The sequence below is a fragment of the Elephas maximus genome, chromosome 1, assembly GCF_024166365.1.
Source record: "Elephas maximus indicus isolate mEleMax1 chromosome 1, mEleMax1 primary haplotype, whole genome shotgun sequence".
Taxonomy (NCBI): Eukaryota; Metazoa; Chordata; class Mammalia; order Proboscidea; family Elephantidae; genus Elephas; species Elephas maximus.
Genome location: NC_064819.1, coordinates 233,063,959 through 233,089,908, shown reverse-complemented (window position 1 = coordinate 233,089,908; position 25,950 = coordinate 233,063,959). Strand labels below are relative to the sequence as shown.

The 25,950-nt window shown below is 47.0% G+C and overlaps 1 protein-coding gene across 6 annotated transcripts in view; it reads right to left on the bottom strand.

The window, feature by feature from the left end:
• Window positions 1–7,076: 7,076 nt before the first annotated feature.
• MAP3K4 (mitogen-activated protein kinase kinase kinase 4) overlaps window positions 7,077–25,950 on the bottom strand; it is a 151,451-nt gene continuing 132,577 nt past the window's right edge. For 4 of the 6 annotated variants that reach the window (XM_049904997.1, XM_049905015.1, XM_049905005.1 and 1 more), the window contains 10 exons: window positions 24,145–24,245; window positions 23,267–23,347; window positions 18,356–18,547; window positions 17,279–17,349; window positions 15,970–16,086; window positions 14,923–15,082; window positions 12,795–12,917; window positions 11,161–11,267; window positions 9,101–9,280; window positions 7,077–7,610 (listed from right to left, as the gene is read on the bottom strand). In XM_049904997.1, the coding sequence (XP_049760954.1) occupies window positions 7,590–7,610; window positions 9,101–9,280; window positions 11,161–11,267; window positions 12,795–12,917; window positions 14,923–15,082; window positions 15,970–16,086; window positions 17,279–17,349; window positions 18,356–18,547; window positions 23,267–23,347; window positions 24,145–24,245 (1,153 nt within the window). In that variant the 3' untranslated portion in view covers window positions 7,077–7,589. Of the gene's footprint in view, window positions 7,611–9,100; window positions 9,360–11,160; window positions 11,268–12,794; window positions 12,918–14,922; window positions 15,083–15,786; window positions 15,878–15,969; window positions 16,087–17,278; window positions 17,350–18,355; window positions 18,548–23,266; window positions 23,348–24,144; window positions 24,246–25,950 lie in introns of those variants that run through there. The other 2 variants (XM_049905012.1, XM_049905022.1) reach the window with 2 other exon arrangements.

Here is a 25,950-nt window from a genome sequence, read left to right as displayed (position 1 = left end):
CTGGGGACCTGCTGCTCCTTTGATCCTAATTCAGACCTTGGGGTGCAGAGCCAAGCACTGGTGCACCTGGACAGATGCCCACCCTCCTGTAGTCTGTGACTTGAGTTCAGGGCTCCAAAATGCTGCAATCACATCAGCAAAGAACTGTTTTGGCTCCCAGGGTACTGATTTTCCTAAGAATTGAAAGCCTATGGTGTGTAAGCCCCCTCCCCCCATTAGTGCAGCGAGGACGAGGAGGAGCTCACTTCCTGTCTGCCCAGCACTTCCGTCTCATCACCTAGGTCGCCTCTGAGAGCCTGTCCTGAGCTTATCGTGGCAGGGAAACGCGCACACGCTCACTCAGCTGGCATTGCAGGGTCCTCGGGCTGAGGGGCTTGAAGGCCGGCCCAGCCCTGTCTGAGAAGATGCATCGAGGATTGGGAAGGCAGACTCTTGGTCAGGTCTGTTCATAGAAGGATTCACCGTGGGAGAAGAACCACCGTGCTCACGTTTAGTCTACGTCCTTGTTTGTCTCCAGGGAGCCCACGGATGTCTCCTGTGACCAGAGTGACAATGGAATCTCCCTTGAACACCGAATTCTCTAAGTGCATGGAAAACCTTATGCAGTGTAGCTGATGATGCTTAAAAAAAAAAAAAGTTTAATATATTCATAAGTGGACCTGAAAGAACTGACAAGTAAAATCCAATGCCAATTAGATGTCTAGCCCAAACTTAGACACAGTGTGTGACAGACACAAAGGGGGCCCAGGCAGCTCTTGGTTACCTCTCCTAGTTGGGGGGCAGTGGTCTCGTTAGTCCTGGTTACCTCTCCCAGTGGAGGGGGCAGCGGTCTGGTTAGTCCTGGCTACCTCTCCCAGTGTAGAGGACAGTGGTCTGGTTAGTCCTGGCTACCTCTCCCAGTGGAGGGGGGGCAGTGGTCTGGTTAGTCCTGGCTACCTCTCCCAGTGGAGGGGGGGCAGTGGTCTGGTTAGTCCTGGTTACCTCTCCCAGTGGAGGGGGGGCAGCGATCTGGTTAGTCCTGGCTACCTCTCCCAGTGTAGAGGGCAGTGGTCTGGTTAGTCCTGGCTACCTCTCCCAGTGGAGGGGGGGCAGTGGTCTGGTTAGTCCTGGTTACCTCTCCCAGTGGAGGGGGCAGTGGTCTGGTTAGTCCTGGCTACCTCTCCCAGTGGAGGGGGGGCAGTGGTCTGGTTAGTCCTGGCTACCTCTCCCAGTGGAGGGGGGGCAGTGGTCTGGTTAGTCCTGGTTACCTCTCCCAGTGGAGGGGGCAGAGGTCTGGTTAGTCCTGGCTACCTCTCCCAGTGGAGGGGGGGCAGTGGTCTGGTTAGTCCTGGCTACCTCTCCCAGTGGAGGGGGGGCAGTGGTCTGGTTAGTCCTGGTTACCTCTCCCAGTGGAGGGGGCAGCGGTCTGGTTAGTCCTGGCTACCTCTCCCAGTGGAGGGGGGGCAGTGGTCTGGTTAGTCCTGGCTACCTCTCTCAGTGGAGGGGGCAGTGGTCTGGTTAGTCCTGGCTACCTCTCCCAGTGGAGGGGGCAGTGGTCTGATTAGTCCTGGTTACCTCTGTGTTGGGGGCAGTGGTCTGGTTAGTCCTGCTTACCTCTCCCAGTGCAGGGGAGCAGTGGTCTGGTTAGTCCCCGAGCAAATACACAGGGCTTTGCAGAGGACAAAGTGGTGAATAAAGGTAACTGGGGCAGATTCTCTAGTCTGCCTATTCCCTACCCAAAACGAGACTACTCCAGCTCGCTCTCAAGCACTGGTGCAGACTTTTCACAGATTTTCTAGGTTAAAGCTGAAGTAAGGAAAAATAGCAGTCTGGGTCGGACAGGTCTCCTGGGCGACCGACCGCAGGCTGTCTGGGGGTGTATTTAGCGCTACCACCACCTGCTCTGTGTGCTTCCAGGAGCTGGGACGCAGGCCCTGCCACAATTCTGCCGTGTCTGCAGCCTCCAGAAAGGCAGCTGCCAAAGTGTAACCCTCGGTTTACCATCCTCTCAGGTACCGGTGTTCACCCCCCACTGCAGTTGTGTTCTACAGTGCTTTAACTAGTCCTTGAGTTTTGTCTACAGACTAAAATAAAGGAAACTTAAACATTCAACTTGCTGGCTGGTGTTGGCCTTGTCTCACTTTCTGACACCTCGAATCTGGGTTGTGACACAGCTCCGTGGGCAGAGGAGACACTGAGCTGGGGTGACAGGTGCCAAAGCGCATCCCTTCAGTATTCAGTAAAGTCACTGATGGAGTCTCAGGAATGCCGTTCTATCCGTATCTTAGCAAATGGTGAGGAAGGAAAGAGGTAGAGAAAATTAATAAAGCTGACCTGAAGTACAAGTCTCAGGAATGCCGTTCTATCCGTATCTTAGCAAATGGTGAGGAAGGAAAGAGGTAGAGAAAATTAATAAAGCTGACCTGAAGTACAAGGTAGCTAAGATTTTTAGTGGATACAAAATAAGATCACAGAACTGCAAAACCCTCAGACTGGTAACAAGTGTCAAAATGGACCTCTGCACCTAAAATGAGCTATTGCTCAAGCAAGGGAACCCCTTTAGTTGCCCTGAGGCAAAGAGCAAGACCGGCCAAGGCCTCCCATATGTCAGACAGCTGTTCATGGAGACAGAGCAACCCCTCTTTTGCTTTCATCTTGTTTATCAGGAGGATGGAAAATGGGAACTGGCAGAACCAACCCCGTTATAGCTGGGTAATGAGTTGCTCTAAGTGAAATGCCCACCTCTCAGCATCAATCGGTGCCGTAGTTCAGAAGATTACTGTGAGCCACTGGGACGGGGGGCAGAGATTGGTGAGGAAACAGACTTGGAGGGGGGTGACTTACAGAGGGAAGATGGGTGCACTTTATGAGCTGTTCTGGAACAGATCACTAAGTGGGTGGTTTTGGAGTACAGAGAATAAAGCAGCAATGGTAGGAGACAGCCCAGATGCCCCAGGAGTGATGCAGACTGACTAAACCTGCCTTCTCAGATGAGCTGCGAGAACCAGTGGTTCTGAACTTCAACAAGGTGGTTGGCAGGCCCAGGCCAGTCTGACAGATGGGGAGGTGTGGTCTGAGGAGTGGGAGCTTTTCAGTGCAGCAGGACAGAGTGCTGACAACGGGCTGCGAAGTCAAACTGGGTCCTGTCTCTCCGTCATGCTGTGTAGCAATCCCTTCATATTTCTACTGATGGTCTGAACAAAGGAAGATAAAATAGTGTGGTTGACACCAGTAAGGCCCAGCTTAATGGACGGAGTGAACTAAAACACGGAACCTTAATGTGGGGAAAGCAGCTCTCTCCAGCAGCTGCCCATGGTCTTGAGGGAGAGAAGGCCCTGCAGCCACCCTGCCACCCCTGTGGCCTCATCGTGGCCAGGGGTCCTTTGCTGCCAGTGCCCCACGTCACCCACCCCCATGCCTCATCGTGGGCCAGGGGTCCTTTGTTGCCAGTGTCCCACATCTCCCGCCCCTGTGCCTTGTCATGGGCCAGGGTCCTTTGCTGCCAGTGCCCCACGTCTCCCACCCCCGTGCCTCGTTGTGGGCCAGGGGTCCTTTGCTACCATTGCCCCACGTCTCCTACCTGAACACACGTGTGCACTCCTTCACTCTCCTCTATCCTAGCTTACTACTCCATTCCCAGGCCAACTATCACTTCCTCGGATGGGCTTTCCCTTCACTTCCCTAACAGGTCATCTCCCCCATGGAAGCCCCCAAGATGAGAGGCAGACACACTTTCTTACATGTGACCACTTGTTCTGATCAGGCCACATGTGCCACGAACACTGGGCAGACCTGTTTTGCTGCTCTCACGTCAGTACAGATCTCCAACATGGCACATGACATTCCTGCCAGTCAGATCGCACGCAGAATCACAATCAGTTCCGACACTCTTTAAAGGGGCTGTTGACAAACCACAGTGGGGTCTGGGAGAGGCGAGATGGTTTTAGAATTAGAAACTATTACAGAAGGAACCTGAGAGGCTTAGCCTAGAGATGAAGGGCTTGAGAGTGGGGAGGGGGGAGACGTGGCTATGTTCAAACGTGCAGGAACCGTTGTGTACGTACGGCATAAATTAGCAACAGGAAGAGGTTGATTTTAGATCAAAATAAGTATTTTTTAGTAATTAAAATGATCCTGAAATGGAAAGGGGCGATCAGGGAAGATGACAACTGAAGAAGAGAGGACACTGCAAACAGTGCCTCCTGGAGCTGTGCCACACGGCCACCTGGCACCTGGAGGAGCAGAGATGATGCAAAAGGGAAGGTGGTGAGAAAATCACCAAAGCTGTGCATGGACAAAGCCAGTGTTACCCTGATGCTAAAACCAAAGACGTCACAGCAGCACATCGACAGGGAGCGGCCCCAAATTCAGGCCGGATTCAGAAGAGGACGAGGAACCACGGCTATCACTGCTGATGTCAGATGGATCCTGGCTGAAAGCAGAGAGTACCAGAAAGATGTTTACCTGTGCTTTACTGACCATGCAAAGGCATTCGACTGTGTGGATCATAATAAATTATGGATAACACTGCAAAGAATGAGAATTCCAGAACACTCAATTGTGCTCATGAGGAACCTGTACACAGAGCAAGAGGCAGCTGTTCAGACAGAACAAGGGGATACTGCATGGCTTAAAGTCAGGAAAGGTGTGCATCGGGGCTGTATCCTTTCACCATACTTAGTCAATCTGTACGCTGAGCAAAAAATCCAAGAAGCAGGGCTATATGAAGAAGAATGTGGCATCAGGACTGGAGGAAGACTCATTAACAACTTGCCATATGCAGATGACACAACCTCGCCTGCTGAAAGTGAAGAGGATTTGAAGCACTTACTGATGAAGATCAAAGACTACAGCCTTCAGTATGGATTGCACCTCCATATAAAGAAAACTAAAATCCTCACGACTGGACCAATGAGCAACATCATGATAAACGGAGAAAAGACAGAACTTGTCAAGGATTTCATTTTACTTGTATCCACAATCAACAGCCATGGAAGCAGCAGTCAAGAAATCAAAAGATGCAGTACGGTAGTGTCTTAGCCATCTAGTGCTGCCATAACAGAAATACCGCAAGTGGATGGCTTTAACAGAGGAACATTTATATTCTCACAGTCTAGTAGGTTACAAGTCCAAATTCAGGGCTTTAGCTCCAGGGGAGGGTTTTCTGTCTCTGTTGGCTCTGGAGCAACGTCCTTGTCCTCAATCTTCCCCTGTCTCCCCCCTCCCCACTCTCAAGCCCTTCATCTCTAGGCTAAGCCTCTCAGGTTCCTTCTGTAATAGTTTCTAATTCGAGGAGCTTATCAGGCGCAGGGACCCTGTGTCCAAAGGAGGCGCTCTGCTCCTGGTGCTGCTTTCTTGGTGGTATGAGGTCCCCAACTCTCTGCTTGGTTCCTTTTCATCTCTTGAGAGATAAAAGGTGGTGCAAGGCCACACCCCAGGGAAACCCCCTTTACATTCGATCAGGAATGTGACCTGGTAAGGCGTTACAATCCCACACTAATCCTAACATAAAATTACAATCACAAAATGGAGGACAACCACAGAATACTGGGAATCATGGCCTAACCAAGTTGATACACATTTTTTGAGGGAGATAATTCAACCCGTGACAAGTGGGAAAATCTGCTGCAAAAGACCTCTCTGAAGTATTAAAAAGCAGAGATGTCACTTTAAGGTCCAAAGTGTACCTGTTCCAACCCACGGTGTTTTCAATCACCTCATATGCATGCAAAAGCTGGACAATGAATAAGAAAGACCAAAGACGAGCTGATGCCTTTGAATTATGGTGTTAGCAAAGAGTATTGAATATACCATGGGCTGCCGAAAGAACAAACAAATCTGTCTTGGAAAAAGTACAGCCAAAATGCTCCTTAGAAGCAAGGGTGGCAAGACTTCAACTCTCATAATTTGGACATGCTATCAGGAGGCACCAGTTCCTGGAGAAGGACATCATGCTTGGTAAAGTAGAGGGTCAGTGAAAAAGAGGAAGACCCCCAACGAGATGGACTGACACAGTGGCTGCAACATTGGGCTCAACCCTAACAATCGTGAGGATGGCGCAGGACCAGGCAGTGTTTCATTCTGTTGTGTACAGGGTCGCTATGAGGTGGGACCAACTCAATGGCACCTAACAACAACAACAAATGAAAGAAGCCAAATATATAAAAGATTATCCTATAAGATTCTATTTATATGAAAGGTCTAGAAGAGGCCAGCTTACAGACACTGAGAGTTTAGCGATTGCCTAAGGTGGAGGGTAGGAATGGGAGGTGACTGAAGATGGACATGAGGTTTCTTTTTAGGGTGACGGGATCTTCCAGTTTGTGTGTGGTGGTGGTTGCACAACTCCATAAACACACTGAAAGTCATTAAACTATGCAATTAAAGTATGTAAATTATATCTCAAAAAGTTGTTAAAAATCTTGAAAAAATTCTAGGTGTTCCTAACAGCCCTACTGTGACACCCACATTCCCTGAACACTGATTTCTTGGGTGCACGGTCCACTGCACTGGAGGGAAGGTGAACAGAAACCTGCTTGAGAAATGACTTGCCCACCGTCGGCTGCTGTGTGTAAGGAGTGAGGCAGTAGTCTTCTAATAAGACTTCAGGAAGCCTTGATGTCAATCGTTAGAAAAACCTAATAAAAAATAGCAAACACTAAATAAACAAAAACAAAGGAATACCAATAACGTAGCATTTGGACTATTTAGAAGGCTATGTGCTAAAATGTTTACATTCTGAAAAAGATGCTTTCTTATCAACGCGGCAGCACTTATATTTACCTAGCACCTATCCATTGGGGCTTAAAAATAAACTGAGCCGCAATATGTGACAGCAAGGCCTAACTTTTGTCTGCTAGGCTGTGCTGGTTAACGTAAGAGAACTAAAGAGGTACCTTATATCACCAGTGCTGCGTCATCTCCTCCTTCCCTCCTTGAGGAGCCTGGGGCTGAGGCGCCCGCGTCCAGTGCCTGCTGTGAGCACAAGTCCTTGGGCTCCTCTGTTGAGGAGGATATGACTGACCATGACAGACCGCCACACGATCTGGTGTGTTGGCTTATAAGCTGACAACCATTGAAAGACACTATCACCCAGCTTTCCTAAAATAAACCATTTATTGAAAAAAGAACCTTTTTCTTAAATTTCATGAATCGGCCTTTCGAATAACAAATCTGAAGCTTGCCAACAACAACAAGGGAAGGTTTCACAGTCAGTGCACTCGACAAACATTAAAAAACAAGGTCCGGAACACCTGATAACACTACGACGTCTTTTGAACCTAAGAAGGTCAAAAATACTACAATGATGGTACAGTTCTCGTCACACGAGAAACCGAGGACAAGGCGATGGTCCGTGTACAGTAGTAATGGCACTTAACATGCAGCTTCTTCAACCTCGAAGACACCCTCGCACAGGAGGGCCCCGTGCCAAGGAAAACAAACAGGAGCAGCAGGAGAAGGGACGCGTGTCACCTGTGCAGTCTTCAGTCTTGGAAGGTTAAAAAGGCTTATGCTGCTTCTCAGAACAGTCTTTATGTAAATATTACATACAGTAGTGATTAAGAGAATTTTCCGAGTACATACACTACCAGGCCACACACTGATTAGCTTCATTCTTCATCTGTGCAAACCTGTAAGAAGGGATGAGAGAGCTGAACCCTGCTGATACTACACAGCAGACAGACTTACAGATAATCCAGTCATCTTGACCTTCACAGCACTATGACTGGCACGGAAGAAAAAAGCTAAATAAATGAGTAATGTCAGTGCTGTGTTACTGCTCTGAAGTTAAGCCTACAAACTGACTACTGATGACATTTTTAAAACTTGTGTGTACAGCCACAGGTCAATATAATTGTTTATATACTTTATAACTAAGAAATAAAATTTTTATGTAATAACAAATCCCTGGTATCTATGGAGTAAATGCAGTGGTTTGTTCCTGAATGTCCCTCAGCCAAGAACAGCACTACCCTGCTCTTACCAGTAGCTCTCGGCTGGGCCTTACCATGCTGTTTTCCCCAGGGCTCCCTCCTCGCCCACCTCACCCACCTCGCCTCTCTATACCATCCCAGCGGCAGGTCTGCCTGCCGAATCTGCTACCCCAGCCCAATTCTCTCTCATGAGTGCCGGTCCAAAATACCCACACGTCCGTCTGAAATCTCCAAGCAGATGCTGCAAACATACCTCAAACCTAACCTCTCCAGAGGACGCCATCGTCTCACTGGCCCACACCTCAGCCAGCTGACCTTCTCACCTCCCAATCTGGTGAATGAAATCCCGGAACTCGTGGCTCAGCCAGAAACCCAGGGCCATCCCAGATGCCTCCCACACTCCCTTTCAGATCCGATCAGTTACCCAGTCAAAGCCATTCTAAGTCCTAAATATCTCTGACAACTCACCCTGACCTCCCATTCCTGATCCTTGGCTATGGCAGCAGATTCCCAAACTAGTCTCTTGTCTCCACTGCAATCTTTCTAAAATGCAAATGAAATTCCTTTGTGTGGCTCCTGCCTACTTTTCCAGCCTGACCTTTTGCCACTTTCCACACTGTGTGCTCCCTCAGTATCTAGTATGTACAGTCCTGGAACGCTGCACCCTCTCCTGACTGAGCCTGTTCCTGTCTTTTGTGTGTGTCTACCATTCCCTTACCCCATTCCCAGCCTGGCTAACCCCTCTCTAACAGCTCAGACATCTCATGCTATAGGAAGTACTATCTGAGGTGACCTGACTGGATTAAACTCCTCAGTGACTCTCACGTGGCCTTATCACAGGATTGAACATAACAGTGAGTGGTAACTAGCCTGCCTCGACCCTCCAAATAGACTCTACACTTCCACGAGTAGAAACTATGTCTGTCACTCAATCCCGCTTAAAATTCCATTTAACTATCCCAGGTGTCCCTCAAACTTAACTTATCCAAAATGGAGCAAGGAGGAAAATCCCCGGAACATTTTCTGAATGAAAATATATAAATCCCTGACATAAAACATTATGCATCCTTCCATTTCAGAGATAAACTTTCAGACTTTGTATCGAAGTTTCAAAATTTCCTGAAGTGCTAGTTGCAGAACAAAGTCCCAACGGTGAACATGAGAAGACTAGAGAGCATTTGGCAAACCTTGACAAACGAGTGGTCGAGGAGCTGGCTGGCCGTCCATCTCATCTTTGGGTCACTTTCAAGGCAGTGAGAAAGGAAGTCCTTTCCTTCAGGGCTTAATTTTTCAGGGATTGGTGGCTTATGTCCCATTCCCACTTTATACATAATTTGAAAGTTGTGTTCATACTCATGCCAAGGCCTCTAAAGAGACAGATAAAAATCGGGTTGTTCCCACTTTATACATAATTTGAAAGTTGTGTTCATACTCATGCCAAGGCCTCTAAAGAGACAGATAAAAATCGGGTTTTAATACTACGTGTCAATTACAAACTGCAAACATGCATTCTCTTTTTAGACACCTCAATGTCAATCAATAACAGGAACTGACCAACTTTTTCTTAAAGGGCCCAGACAGGAAATGTTTTAGGCTTTGCAGGTTATATGGTTTTTGTCACAACTATTCAATTCCCCCACTGTAGCATGAAAGTAGCCATAGAAAATGTATAACTCAGTGGGAATGGCTGTTTTCCAATAAATCTTTATTTACAAAAACAGATGGCTTGCACAGTTTGCCTACTCCACTTAGAATGTTCTATTAGTCCAGCGTTATCTAGAAGTCATCAACGTGGCACAGTGGTTAAGAGCTACAGCTGCTAACCAAAAGGTCAGCAGTTCAAATCTACCAGCTGCTCCCTGGAAACCCTATGAGGCAGTCCTACTCTGTCCTATAGGGTCACTATGAGTTGGAATGGACTCGACAGCAATGGGTTTGCTTTGGTTTTTGGTTTATCATCATGTAAATTAAAAATGTTATGCATAAAAGAATATGAAAATATTAATAAAGCATATAAAATTTAACAGCTATCTTATGGGGACATTTAACACACTACCTGTATTGTTGAATAAGCAGCATCAAACCCTATGACTGCAAAGCTCAGCCTCTTTTAGCAAGATCCCAGAAACAGTGAGAGCCACCGGGGACAGCGTTAGCTTGCACGGCTCTCTGAGCTGTGCGCCACAGCTCAGCTACTGCGGTGTGTGTTCTTCAGCGTGAGACCGCATTCTTTCTCCGATGCATGACTTGATGGAAATAACAGATATCACGGCCACCTTTCCATTTTAATACTAATAGAAATGTTAGCTAATATTCATTGAAGGAGTCCTAGTGCCTCAACAGTTAAGCACTCGGCTGCTAACCAAAAGGTTGGCAGTTTGAACCCACCGAGGGTCTCCACAGGAGAAAGTCCTGGCAATCTGTTACCATAAAGATTATAGCCTAGGGAACCCTATGAGGCAGTCCTGCTCTGTCACATGGGGTTACTATGAGTCAAAAATCGACTCAACAACATGCAACAATGGCAGGAATATTTTCTGAGCAACGATTCTGTGTGTTCTTTTTCAGCAGCTGCGTGGTAGAGCTGTACGATCATTTACTTAACCGATTTCCTACCACTGACCACGGAAGCGGCTTCTACATTTCTCGCTTCATAAATGATGCTACACACATACACACTACACAAGTGCATGTGTGTGCATTTATACACTGGCACAATTGTTCGTGAGTAGCATCTTCATCAGAAGATAACTTTCCAGAAATAGGAATTTCTTAGTTTAAGGGCTGTACACATGTAAATTTTTGGAATTATCCAGTTAAAGCTGGAAATTGTCCTCCAGAGCAGTTCTGCCATTTTCAATTTTCATCCACAATACTCTTTGGTTTCCCTATGACCTCCTGAACGCTATTACCAATATTTAAAAATGTGACCCTTATATAAATAAATAAATAAAATTTTATTTTTCAATGTATAATTTTGATTAGTGAGTCTCTTTTCCTGTCATTTTTGCAACTGCTTCTCCATGTTGTAATTCAAGCTTCATGCTTTTTTATTTACTTTTAAGCGTCTGACACATCCCTGTTTAAGTATCTCGCTCCCAGGGTGTCGTCTATCTTAGCTTGACTGCCCCTTTCCCCAGGCCACATTCGCATCTTTAGCTCTCTGTTCAGCAGGAACGTGTCAGCAGCGCTGCATCAGTACCACCACGGCTGCTGCTCTGTGCGGGGAGGGCTGGATTCCGCTTACCTTCCCGGTGACCATTTCTATGACGACACAGCCCAGACTCCAGATATCAGCAGCACGTCCGTGTCCTTCCCCTTTAGCTCGGGTGATGACTTCGGGAGCCATGTAAGCTTTAACAGGCACAGACAAAAGGTTCAGTGTGTTACGGACACTGCGCCACACGGTCACAGTGCCAATGGAGAAACTGATACTCTATGTCTGTGGCCCCAGAGGTTTTTCTTTTTTTTAAAGGGAAAGCAGCTCTCCTTTTATTACTTTCTGTAATGGTTTTGAAGTCCCCAAGCCCCCACCGTGAACGAGCAGCAGGGCTCCAGGGCACATCCCAATCCCCACAGAGTCTTCTCCTCTGTCTCCTCGTCCTCCTTCCCATCCTCCTGGCCTCATTCACTCCCCAGGAGCTGTGCAGCCATTTACTCCGGCGCAGGGCACAGCTTTCCACGGCTCCTCCGCTCCTGCCACAGGCGCTGGTGGGGGTGCTGGTGGGGGGGGCGCTGGGCAGGCCTGGGGCGCTGGTGGGGGCACTGGGCAGGCCTGGGGCGCTGGTGGGGGTGCTGGGCAGGCCTGGGGCGCTGGTGGGGGCGCTGGGCAGGCCTGGGGCGCTAGTGGGCTCCCTGCTCCGGGAGGCTGGGGCAGCTGCACATGATCAGGAAGCAGCACACCAACAGGGTGGCAGCAGCCAGGGCTGCCACCACCAGCTGCACTCCTGGCACCCACATAGCTGCTCCTGCCGCCACCTCTCTGCACTCGGAGTTTACCCCCAGCCCTGTGCCCGGACGTGCACAAAGTCCCAATCCGGCTTTGGGCAAGCAGGCCCTGCCCAGCCCACAGCCACACGGCCAGCAAAGCCCACCTCCTATATCCAGTGGATACACAGCTCTCAGGCTTTGCTTGTTGGGCAGGTGGCAGCGGGGAGTGTGGGGGCTGGGCTGCTCCTGCTCCTCAGGCGGGAGGAACAGCAGGCGGGGCTGAGCAACCTGTGACTGCCTGTACATACTGTAATACGGTGTCCACACAAAGTCTAAATCACTTAACGTCCCGTTTCAGAGAATGTATCGTGGACACTAAGTGACATATGACTGTAATGTAATAGTCTGCACAGAAGAAATGATTTGTTGAGGGGAAAAAATTTCCCTAAGTTATGTAGTATGAGATGTTGAAAACCTGTAGAGGTTTCAAATCAACTTGTTAAATGGATGTCGTAGTGTAGAATTCTCTTTTAAAAGACAATTTTTGAATGTGCAAATATACAGATGAACTGCATTCCTAACAAACGTGAAATTCAACCTGCAAAGAAGAATGTGCAATTATGACCCTAGATGATTAAAACAAGTAATTATCATTTAAACCAGAATTTTGTTTCAGCTACAACAGTTTTAACAAACCCAATGCAAACAACAAAATCAGTTCTTCCGGAGGGAAAACTGGCTTTTCCTCCCCACTCCGTCACGGGAACAATTTCACTGACCAACATTACTGCTGGTTTCAGAGAAGCCCAGCGCCCGAGGGGTGGTCACTTTCAGGACAGGAACCCTCACCTGCTTTCCGAGTCTCTGTGGATGGAGGAAAGCTGAATGGAGCCCAGTACCCAGGCCTGTTGTGCCAAGCGACAGAGCAAAGACAGGCCGAGTGACTCCTACCTGCTGTCCCCAGTGTGCTATTCACTTCGCCAGGCATGGTCTGTGCGTTGTTCTTGAGCTTCACTGAGCACCCAAAATCTCCCAGTTTGATGAGTCCAGATGAGGTAAGGAAGATATTGGCACCTAGCAAGAAACGAGCAGCTGTTAAACAGCCTCTGAAACAAAACGTGGGCGTCTGAAAGACTGCGTGGTAATCTGAAGTACCAGGAGCTTTACGCACTAACCTTCATAACACTGAGATTTACGCAACGTTCCTTACAAGGTGTACTGATGTAAAGATTTGTGAGCTCTAGTCACAAACTCTAATAACACAAAGCAAAGAAATTTTCACATCGGTGCAAACAGCTTTGACCAGTGAAGGCTGGACTGAAATATCTGTATAAATTCTACTATTAGAAACCTTCATGGCTGTTTCTAGGAAGCAGCATGGAGACACAAACCGGCACACACACTGCTGTTCTTCAGAGCCGGTCCTGAGGCTGTCACTGGGTTTACTTTAGACTGTGACTGAGAAGAACATTGCCGCTTTGTATGTCTACAAGCTATACACATGCCTAACTGGTACTCTGGCAGGAAGCTGGGGTCACTGCTCGTCTGTCAGGGAAGCTCTGCCTTTGACCATGGCTACAAGATGTCATCACTCCACCTGAGTCCAGTCTCTGGCATTGTGCCTCCTTCAGAAAGCCATGCAGAGCCACTCAAGCGACACAAACAGCCACAAGCTACACTGAAGTCTAACAGCTAACCCTCAGAGCTTGAGTGCTCCCAGCGTAGATGGGCCCCGCAGTGGGCTGCACAGTGGGGGCTTCGTATTCTGGAGCTCATCTACGTCTGCGCATCCTTAAGCAGCTGACTCACAAAGAACAGAACAGGGATGCTGGTGAGCTGACTGAGTGAAGGGCTCTGAGGGGTTTTCTTTATACCCATGTGAAGGTGCCACTGGACAGAGACCAAATGTGTTGCCTGTGGCTGAACGGCTGGTAACGGGTAGTGGCCTGCTGAAGGGCTAAGCAAGCAAAGGCCCAGCGAGCAAAGCAGTGTGGTGGACAGGCAGGCACCCAAGACACTGGCACATGCTGGGTTGACTCAGCGACAACTCCCAGACCCGTATCAAAGCAGACTCGGGTATAATCCAGAACAGCCCCCAGGCTCGGTCCAGTCCCCAGCCTGATGACTTGAAGGAAGGCAGGCCAATTCTACAGTAAATGAGCTCAGGTTGGGCTCAGACCACACGACAGAATGAAACGCTTCATTCTAGTGCCAATGAGACATAAAAATACTTTCCCACTTCAATTATCTACAAGACTCCCAGATGCAAATGTCAGGGGCATGGTGTGGCTAGGGCTGAGCCGCACAGGCAGTTCTGAGACCGAAGCACAACTCTTCCCCTCATGCCAGGCAGGACAAGTACTTTAATCAACCAGCATGGCCAAATCAATATTGAGCAGAACTCTAATTTGGAGGAGGCTGGTATAAATACACCCTGTCCTTGTCTCAAAGGAGCCCTGGTGGCACAGTGGTTGAGTGCTTGGCTGCTAACTGAAAGGTCGGTAGTTCGAACCCAGCAGCCACCCTGTGGGAGAAGACGTAGCGGTCTGCTTCCATAAAGATCTACAGCCCTGGAAACCCTGTGGGGCAATTCTACTCTGTCCTGTCGGGTTGCTGTGAGTTGGAATTGAGTCAGCGGCAACGGGTTTGGTTTGATCCTTGTCTCCAAAAACGTGAGCTGCACATTAGGACTTAAAATGGTATTTCTAATTGACCGTCCCTTTACTTAATCACAAAATGCAGACACAGGTGCATGAGGACCTTGTCAAGGGGCAAAGAAAAGTTGCTATGATCAGGTGCATACCTTAGGTACACAGAGTATGCCGAATCAGCCTACAAAAACAGCAAACGTTGCTTTGGGGAGATGGACTTCTCCAGAAGCACTCCTGAGGGGATGGGGCAGCTGTAGCTACTCAGGGATGAAAACGTGGGTCCTACAAGGTTCCTTAACACTGAGTTCTTACAGAAGGATAGTTGAAGTAAAGGCATTTCTCAGGTTTAAGAGCTACAGTGTAGAAGTGGGCACTACATCTTCGGAGCACCTATGTGCTGGACACCCTCAGGGGAGCCCAGGGCCTACCTTTGATGTCACGATGAACTATGCCATGCTCGTGGAGAACGTTGATTGCGATGGTGATCTGCTTTGAGTACAGCCTGATGACGTGTTCCTGAAGGCCCAGCCGTGACACCTCCTCCAGCGTGCCCTCGTCACAGTACTCCATAAAGATGTACATTTCTTCCTGCGGAGGAATAAAACACGGCCCTGTGCTTACCGCTTCCCTTGGGTGTATGCGAAGAGAAAAACCTGCAACATGTCACAGGCCACACCCCAAAGGAATCTGCTTTCTAATGGTACACTGTACTTTGTCGTCCTGAACGCTGCAAGTTTTCTTACAGCCATTTCCAGCTCTTCTCTAAGGTGTCTGCCTGCCTTCTCTGTCTGGAACTATACGGCCTGGAGGTGCTGTAACACTACCTCCAAATCAAAGGTGATACGTTTCTGTAATCACGTCTCCTATATAATCTCAGACAGAGACCGACAGGGATGTCCCTATATATTATTAAGTACTGAAACACATCCTTTTCAAATATGAATTTATTTGTAAAAACGTAAAAAAAAATAAATCAATATCCAACTTCCCCTGGAAGCGCATGCTCGGACCATGACGCTCAAGTTACACTTTTCCCTCACGGTGTTTATCTCTGAATGCCAGGGGGGAACGAATGGGAAGTTCTCATTTTCTCTCATTTCACGATGGTTCCTTAAATACACGTAAAAGAAAAGCCAACTTTACTTAACAGCATGCTCAATGGTGCTTCAGCAAAAGATGGGGGGAAGGTAGGAAGAGGCTGCATAAGGGACATTGGAGAAGACTCTTCCGGTTGGCAGGATGGGTTTCAGTGCTTTATAATGTTGGGTTAGTGACTACAGTCTACAACTTACATGTCAGGAAGAACTCCTCTAGTTTCAGAGAGAAGGCAGAAATGGTGTAACTCATGGAGATTTCCTGAGAATTAGGCAAAGTTACAGTGCTCTGAAATGAGAAGACCTGTGATGTAGAACAGGACTCCGCTGTGTGCCCTCACTGAGCCCTCACACAGAGTAGTGTGATCAAAGGTGGCTTACTCTGTGAAGCTCCACACCAAAATACCGAACCAGATTGGGATGCTTGATGCCTTCAAATATTTTCAGTTCGTCTGCAGTTTCCTTGATGGTTTTGTGGTCGTTGGGCTGAAATCGGATCTGTGAAAGGAGAATTGTTGATTACTGTTGGTACTGGCACAGGCTCGAAGCACCGCGGCTCATGGAGAAGGCTGAACGCTCTCCAGACACCACCCTTGTGCAGAGCCCCAGGGCTAGGGCCACTGGGTTTGTGACCTAACTTCCAGATTTTCTGTCACTTGTTGTTCTAAGTGAATGAAACATGCCAGCTTTTGAATTTTTGGTGAAACAACTGCTAATGTAGTTATTTTCACAACTGAAAATGAAACTATCAAAAACATTAAATGTTTAGTGAGCAACCTCTTATGTTTAGGTTCTGGGCAAGATAAAAATATACGATTTTGCCCTTAACAAGCTTACGGTCAAGTTGGAGAGCGGACAGAGAAGTGGGGGGTGAGTGCCACACAGGCAGGGCCAGCAAATGCTGCAGGAGTCCTGGTGGGGGAACAGCCCCAGGCGTGGGCAGGACGCGGCCCTCGACAGCAAAAGCACTGGCCCTGTGCACTCCTATTTCCCACACAGCCTCTCCAGATGCCAGTGTCTAAACATCTCCACCCTCCTCTGCCCTCCCCAGCCACATCAGCTGTCCCTCAGAAGGCGACAACAGCCTCTGTCTCCTGGCCTCAGCCCTTCCCGCTTGCTCTTCCTCACTCTCACCTCCAGTGTCAAAACGCTACTCATTTTCTGAAGCTCATGACAGAAGTTTTCTCCTCCCCCAGCAACAGCCCCAGCTCCCAGCCTTCACTTTATTTCTGTCTCCCTCTAAGGCACACATACCTGTGCTGTCTTAGAATCACCTGTTCTCCAGTTTGCACCATCCCTACTGGGATAGCAAGCACCTTTACCTTCCACACAAGATCCGTTTTAAATGCCTCCTCACCACATCTGCTGGGTTGGTCCTATCTGCCTAAATGTTAAAAAGCAGGGCTTATGCCTGGACTGGAAACCCTGGTGGCGTAGTAGTTAGGTGCTATGGCTGCTAACCAAAAAATGTCAGCAGTTCGAGTCCACCAGGCGCTCCTTGGAAACTCTATAAGGCAGTTCTACTCTGTCCTATAGGGTCGCTATGAGTCGAAATCGACTCGACAGCAATGGGTTTAAGCCTGGACCACTCCGTATGGATAGCACCAAACCAGCCTGGTGCAACAAGAACTTGAACCGCAAACTCATTAGTCCCAAACGTCACTATCAAGTCTATCAGAGGCTGACTTACCTCCTTCATAGCCATCAGTTCACCAGTGTCAACGCTGATGCAAGTATAGACCTTCCCGTACTGCCCTTCCCCTGTGAACATAACAGGCAGATCTTACAATCACCTACGGCGGGTGTCCAAGTAATTCTTGATGTATATTTATATACCTAGAATTATGTTTGCTATATTTATAGGCTACTATGGCATGGCAAGACCCACAATATTTCTGAATGTTGCCTAATAAGTGAAGTCTTAGATAGTAATAAGCAGCGCACCTCTGAGCCTTTGGGCTCCTCAAGGGGGTCGGGGCTGGGGCTGGGAGGCTGCAGGGGGCAGTCAGGGTGAGCCTGGTCTCACGGCTGCAAATCCACGAGTGTGTGGAGTGGACATTCACCAACCTTTTGGGACATTAACTAAGGGGATGGATGGCTGAGCAAGATGGACAGCAATAACGAACACAATTTATAAACAATTTATAAGCAGCTGATCGTCTCCAGTGTTCCTCCGCCGTCACCGACGGGGCTGACCTTGGAGTCCCCCGAGTCCTCCTTTCAACTGCATTTGCCTATTCAAGACCTCAGTGCTAAAAGGTTGACGCATTTAGAAGGGGACGATCTGAGACAGTCGGGCCTCTTCCCTCACATAATCTACTACCAGTTATTTTACTAGAAGCAGTTTCACCTGGAAATTGATTAATTAGGCAATGTTTTAGAAAAGGTTTCGCTTTCCCTATCTATATCCAGTCTCTCTTTACATAACATTCTTGTGGGGGGAGAATAAAAAGGTCACAAAAAGGTCACAGACAAGAACAAATGCAGACAATTTTGCAGTTCTCCGCTGGTAAATTCTGGAGTTACCAACCCAAACCATCCAACTTAGGGAACTATTTAAAAATCTCTCTCTAAAAAGGTCACTTTTTACTGCTCTTCTAAGACATTTTACAAATTAAACCAAAAAAGAGAGCCCTCTGCAAAAAGATACAGTGTATTGCCAGGCCTATAAGGGAAAAGGACCAAATATACAGTATTTAACCTAAAGAAGTGTTAACAACTCATCGTAACAGAGAAAACTCTGCTTCATGTTTCTTCATGTCCTTACCAATTTTGTTTCCTCTCTGCCATTTGAAGGTGACCTTCCTCAAGCCAACATGCATGACGTTATCATAGGACTTGGGGGTGTCACAAACTTGACCAATGATATTCTTTCTCCTCATTTCTCGATACCGCTTTTCTTCAAACAATCGAACTGACTTCTGAATAGCTTCAATGGGTCCTTGCTTAGAAGCAGTATCTACAGGGGGAACCGCAAACTCATTAGTCCCAAATGTCACTACCAAGTCCATTTCCAGTAAATAATACATACAGACCAATACACATTAGCACTCCATGATAGCAAGACCTGTTCTTATCCGTTCAGATACAAAGCAGGTGAATTAATAACATCCATGAAACTCTCCTGACTGCAGAGTGTACCACCCATTACACAATGTTGCTGTTGTTGTTGTGTGCCGTCAAGTCAATTCTGACTCATAGCGACCCTATAGAACAGAGTAAACTGCTCCATAGGGGTTTCCAAGGAGCAGCTGGTAGATGTGAACTGCCAACCTTTTGGTTAGCAGCTGAGCTCTTAACCACTGTGCACCAGGGCTCCCCATTACACAACACACACATGGAAACACAGGCTGCTCGGGCAAAAATGATTTCCTCTCCCAAGGTTGCTGAAAGACTACTGCCATCACCTCTCACCTGCCTGTGTCTTCTCTCTGCAATCCACTCTCTTGTCTGCCAGAATTTTCTCACTCAAACGTACAATCTGATCATGCTGCTTTCCTATGTAAATTTGCTTCCTGGTTCCACAGCCTATTAGCAAACTGCAAGCCTATTCATGTGGGACTCCTGGCCCTTCCACGGCTGGACCTGGTTTGTCTTTCCTGGTTCCCTTCTCTGCTCCTATTTCACTGGTACTCGGGGGAACACCCAAAGTCCCCACGTCCGCACCTTGGTCTACACTCGTCCACTGGTGACAGCCCACAGCGTCTAGTGAGTACATCTCATTTGTCCCAGCTCAACTTAAATGCCGCCCCCTTCTAGGAAGCCATCTAGGATGAGAGGGGCATTAATTTTTCCCTACCCTGGCAACAACAGAGAGTAAAGCTCTGGAATCAGAAAGCTGGGCTAAAATCCTGCCCTTACCACTGACTAGGTGCTTGACAAAGGGCACGGGAGTTCACTTCTCTACACCAAATTCCTGACCTGTGACACGAAGGCAGTGAGGCCTAGTTCCCACAGCTACTGGGAGGACGTGGTCAAATAATGTGTGCGAGGCAGCCAGCCCGGTACCTGGCACATAGGAACACACAGCAACTCCTAGCTGTTATTGACATTATTCCTTCTTTTCCCATCAGACTTTGTATCTTTTTTTATCATGACCAACAGTAGGAAATACTTTTATATACAGATATCTAAAGCCAAAATTTCATGACCTATTACTCTGTATGAGTCCGATTCCCTACTATTCTTCACTAAGCTGATTTTACACCCGCTAATGGGTTTTTTTTTTTTTTAATGGGTTACAACCTGGAACCTGAAAAGGGCTGCTTTGTAAACATCTCTGTTATAGCACTTACCAGACTGTGTCCTAAGTAGCTCACTAAGAGTCTGCTTTTCTGGAAGACAGAGAGCTTCTTGAGGACTGGGACGGCTGGAAGGTGATTTTGGGAAGAGAAATTCCCAAAGATGTACAATGCTCTAATTTCAGTTTCTTAAGACATTTTCTACACACACAGATACTGTTTGTTCCCTGTACCTCTGTCTAGGACATCAAGCCTATCTAGCACTGAACAGATTTAAACAGCTGTAAGGCCAAGGATTCCACTGTCAGATACTTCTGGGAAAGACTGGGTTTGTCTGTGTGTGTGTTTTTCCTTAAACTCTAAGACTCTCTCAAGACTGCTTGGTCTTTAATATGTCGATGAGAGCTGTACCTATCCCCACAGGAACACAGTCCCAAATGGCTGCCACAGGGGCGTGACCACGTGCGTGTTTTGAAAAGCATCCCAAGGACCTGGTCTTCCTGGAAAATGACTGGCACTGGTCAGCCCCGGAGAGATCACTTTCCCAGGCTCCCGCCTAGAAAATCTCCCTGGCCGAAAGCCCTCTTCGCAAGCCCTGACAATTGTTGTGTCAAAGTTCTTCCTTGTCTCCATTTCTCTCTCCCTCTTTTTAATCCAGTATCATTATTTTACACTGAATTATCCTACCTGTTTTCAGCACTCCCTCCCCATTTCAGGCTACCAGGTTCATGTACCTCACAGGGTCTTACCTCTCCCTACCCGCCCGCTCCCCACAAACACAGATCAGCTGCTCCAGAGCCTTCTAGCACTGATTCACTCAGCTGGTCACTGAAGACAGCTGCCCTCTACCCTCAGTTGTACCTCTGTGAACTTTTCCACCCCTCAGCCCAGCAGGGCTGGCCTGGTCCTCTCTCTCTCTCCTTTTCCTCTCGGCGTCATGCAGACCTGCCTTTCCCTGGAGGGCCAGCTCACACCTCACCCCTCCACGAAGCCCCTTCTGACCACTCTAGGCCTGGGGGACAGACGCTCTTCTGACCGGGGGCACAGGTCTCACAGGGTGCTGGGGTAATAACAGCGCAGAACTCAGAGACAGTGTGTGTTCCAGTTGCAGTGCTGCCATGTACTAGCCTGGCCCAATGACAGAACCTCTCTGAAAGGGGTTTATATTTATGAACGGAGAACAAGGGCCATTCCACATGTTGCATGGGATTTCGTGCAACAAAGAAAAACGCAGATGTGTTCTGCAGATCATGAACTGATCAACCAGGGAGTTTCCTGTGTATTCTTTTGATGACTCTACTGTTTGTCTGCTGTGCGCCTGGCACTGCACAAGGTGCTGTGTTTGGAGAACCAGTCACAGCTGCAGGAAGATGTCACAGAAGCTCCCACGGGGGCGGGGAGTACGTGGCTGGGACTGCCGGCTCCTCACCTACCGCTTTAACCAGAAGGGCTCTGCTTTTTTAGTTTTATGTACACAGGCTTCTCCACGTATAACCCTGCCACTTCCAAACTTCCACAGCTACGGACCAAGTTCCATGTTGGAGAAAAGTGTATTACTACACGACTCATGGTGGGAGCTGCTGATAGGGTCACCTTGGATTCACCTACCCTGTAATTAAAGGCACTTCTCAGGGCCTTCAAAGAGTTTGTTTATAAAAAACGAAAAAGAGCTCCTTTGTTGGAAAATAAAAGCTTAAAAATCACTGTGCCAAACAATTGCAAGCATCAGGTCATATACTATCTCATGCATTAATTAGTATTTTAGATGAAAAAGTCTTTTCTCCCCATTTCTCTTATCTCTATGGACCACTGCCATTTATTTCTCATATCAGGAACAGTTTCTTGCATCTCTAAGCCCACTGCTGTGGAGTCCACTCAACTCATGGAGACCTCGCATCTCTGCTGCTGTTAGGTGCCATCATGTCAGTTTCGACTCACAGCGACCCTACATACAATAGAATAAAACACTGCCCCGGTCCTGTGCCATCCTCACAATCGTTATGCCTGAGCCCACTGTTGCAGCCACTGTGTCAGTCCATCTCGTTGCGGGCCTTCCTCTTTTTCGCTGACCCTCTACTTTACCAAGCATGACGTCCTTCTCCAGGGACTGGTCCCTCCTGACAACTTGTCCAAAGTGTGTGAGATGAAGTTGCACCATCCTTGCTTCTACAGAGCATCTTGGCAGTACTTCTTCCAAGACAGATTTCTTTGTTCTTCTGGCAGTTCACAGTATATTCAATATTCTTTGCCAACACCATAATTCAAAGGCATCAATAGTTCTTCAGTCTCCCTTTTTCATTTTCCAGCTTTTGCGTGCATGAGGTGACTGAAAATACCATGGCTTGGCTCAGGTGCACCTTAGTCTTCAGGGTGACATCTTTGCTTTTTAACACCTTAAAGAGGTCTTTTGCAGCAGATCTGCTCAATGTAATACATCAGTTGATGTCCTGACTGCTGCTTCCCTGGGCTCACAGCTCTACCGCTCCTAAAATGCCCTTCATATTTTAAATGTCAGATTAGTATCTGACTTGTACAAGTGGAAAAAATCAGTAAATGATATAGAACCTTTATACACTCATACAATTAATGTATATTATTACATTATATGAAATGATATACTATGTATCTGTCATGGATTGAATTCTGTCTCCCAAAAAATGTGTCAACTTGGTTAGGCCATGATTCCCAGAATTGTGTAGTTGTCCTCCATTTTATGATTATATGTTAAGAGGATTAGGGAGGGATTGTAACACCACCCTCACTCAGGTCACCTCCCTGATTCAAGGTAAAGGGAGTTTCCCTGGGGTGTGGCCTGCACCACCTTTTATCTCTCAAGAGATGAAAGGGAATCAAGCAGAAAGCAGCACCAGGAGCAGAGCCCTGTGCCCGAGAAGCTCCTTGACCATGGGAAGACTGATGACAAGGACCTTCCTCCAGAGCCAACAGAAAGAGAAAGCCTTCCCCTGAAGATGAAGCCCTGAATTTGGGCTTGTAACCTACTACGCTGTGAAAAAATAAATTTCTCCTTGTTAAAGCCGTCCTCTTGTGGTATTTCTGTTATGGGAGCACTAGATGACTAAGACGATATCATATAATTATCTATTATATAATAGTACATAATGTACAGTATATATATTAATCATTTATGATTAATGCTTTCCTTCAACTTCTTCGCGTAACAAATGAATAATCATTTCACAGATGTTATGTTCCTACCATGTACAAAGAATTTTTAAGCTGCTTCCTGATCCAAGGAAGTCTGTAATTTGTTACAAGACAGATGAAATGTATAATAACACGACACATGATACAAAGTGACATGTCAGGGTCATGAAGGAGATGAGAAAACATGAGAAGGTCTAATAAATTCAGAAGCCAAAGCTGAAACTGCCCTCCTTGTGCTTAACCATGCTTAAGCCCCACGTCCTCTCTCTTACCCTTCGTCTGGCTGATAAGTGTCCGCAGCTCCCAGCTTCTCCGCGCTGATGCACTTGAATCACCTTTCGGATATGCGGGTTCTGAAGGAAGTATTTTTTCACATGAATTAAGACTTATGAAATAAATATATTTATGTAACTGGAAACACTGAAATGGTGAATGGCTATGGTGAGTTACCATCAACCTGTCCTTTCTGGTGATTAATTTCTAAAGTCTGCTGTGGATGTGAGGAACTGAAGAGAAATCAGATTACCTGGGGATGCCATTTGTGAGGTTCTGCTCCAGAAGACCCAGCGCTACTATAACACAAGTGATTACAGTACTCCTAAGCAAAGACCCCCTAAAAAATTAAAACCCATTGCCTTTGGGTCGATTACAACTCCTAGTGACCCTCTAGGACAGAGCAGAATAGCTCCATAGGGTTTTCAAGGCTGTTATCTTTACAGAAGCAGGCTGCCACATCTTTCTCCTGCAGAGCAGCTGGTGGGTTCGAAATGCCGAGCTTCCAATTAACACCCAAACACTTAACCACTGTGCCACCAGGACGTCTTAAAGACTCCCTAGCTCTGGATTAAATCTCAGCATGTCATCAACAAACACTGTGTCACTGTTGTATATTTAAAGTGAATAGGAGTACCATGATAAAGTATCAGGAAAAATAATTTTTTTTTTAAATAATAAAAGTAGAGGCAGAAAAAGCAGCTGTAGTTTAAAAAAAAGCACCTACATGAAAAACCAACATATTCGCCATTAAGTCTACTCAGAAAGCTATCGCTTTCTTACTCTTTTTTCCTTTTAGGAGGCATTTGCAATAAAAACTGGTGGGCTGAGACAAACGACTGGCAGCTGGAGAACCAGTCAACACCTGAACACTCACCATCACGCTCCTCGGTGGGGCTGGAGTGCCGACTCAGGGACCTGAACTGCAGCTCAGCAGCTATGGAGGCCAGTCGATCGTTCTCTGGGACGCTGGAACCCCTGTTTTAATATTTTTTTTAATCGAGCTATCAATTCAGTGGAAGTGAAAATGAAAAATCTACGAGATTCCTCTAGAGCAGTGATTCTCAACTGAGGGTAATTTTGTCCCCAGAGGGCATTTGGCAATGACTAGAGACATTTTTGTCACGGCTGGGGGGGTGCCACTGGCGTCTGGTGGGTAGAGGCCAGGGATGCTGCTAAACCTCCTACTGCACACAGTACAGTCCCCACAACAAAGAACTTTCTACCCAAATGGACAGTGCTGCTGCTGAGAGGCCCTTCTCTCGAACGTGGAAGGACTCTGTATTATATCTCAGCCAACACGTGAAAGCTGGGTCACCTCACTGTATGAGACATTGCTTTATGTTAGAAACAACAAAAGCAAAATGGTATTTATATAAGCATTATTAACATGGTGGAAATCTCTATAATTTAAGTCCAGAATGGATAAAAACGTATTAGCCAAATCTGTTTAATACTTAAAATTACCATCAAATTATGTTTATGTACTTAATTCTATTTAAAATACTACAATAATTACATGATCCAAGATTTCAAATCTCAGTAATAAGAAAATGGGAGTATATACCTGACAATTTCTCAAACAGTAGCCAAGCAAGAGTGCAGAAGAGCAGAAAGCTTGATATGTTAAAGAATAAAGTTAGTTGCTTTCCAGAATAAAGTTAAATGTTCAGCAACCCAGAATGAACCCATAAAGAGAAAAACGCAGTATTACAAGGGAGTGTTAACGCTGTAATTCCAGTCATCAAAGAACCCAAAATAAACAGGACATTAGTTTGCTGCTTTTTCAAGAGTTACTTAGTGGGTATTTTCTGAATGAACAACATAATGAAGTATGGTAGCATTTATGCTCTTATCTGCCACCCACTGAATAGATGTAAGATGGTATGGTCCACCGAAGAGACGTTCACAAGTTATGAGGCACGCAACGTTTGCTTTCCTAAGCCTTCCAATCTAATATAGTACCTGTAAGGTCTTAATAGGAGGGTGCTGGCACTGTTTCATAACCTACTTCTCTCCTGAGTAGTACCAAAGACGGTGGGCCTGTGGAAAATCACTTAACACCTCTGTTTTCCCGATTTCCTAAGGAAATTAGCCAATTCCACTTCCTTCTGAAGATTTTTGCAAGGTAAAAGGCAAGAAATATACTAAATCTTTTAGAAAATATAGCTCCAGGGATGGGGGACAAGGGAGGGGGCTGTTCCCGGATCGTAGAATTTGTCAATTCCTGTGGTGTAACACCTGGCTTGCAAAATTCCTGAAACATTAACACTCAGCTCTTGTGAGCTGGTAAGAGCCAGCTCCACAAAGATGCTTTTGGAACAACAGCGAGGCAATTGCACCCAAAACAGATAGTTACTAAGTGGAATGAAGTAAAAAGTATTTATCAAATGCTTTGGGACAAAGTGAAGTTTAATTTGGCTGATGCATCTCTAAGACAGGCAGGGGATCCACGTGCATGGCTATGAGTCCACGTTTACATCTGAGGTTGTAGGTGGTGTTCTGTGCCCGCGTGGCACGCTCACAAGCCCATGGCCATGTACGAGACTGGCATCTGGGTGTGCACAATGCACCCTGGGATTCAGGAATCTTGATGAGAGCTGTGCATTGTCAGAAGTGACCCACAAGGTCCCTTACATGGAGTCAGGGTATATTTGCTGAGGCCGAGGTGAAACCAAACATG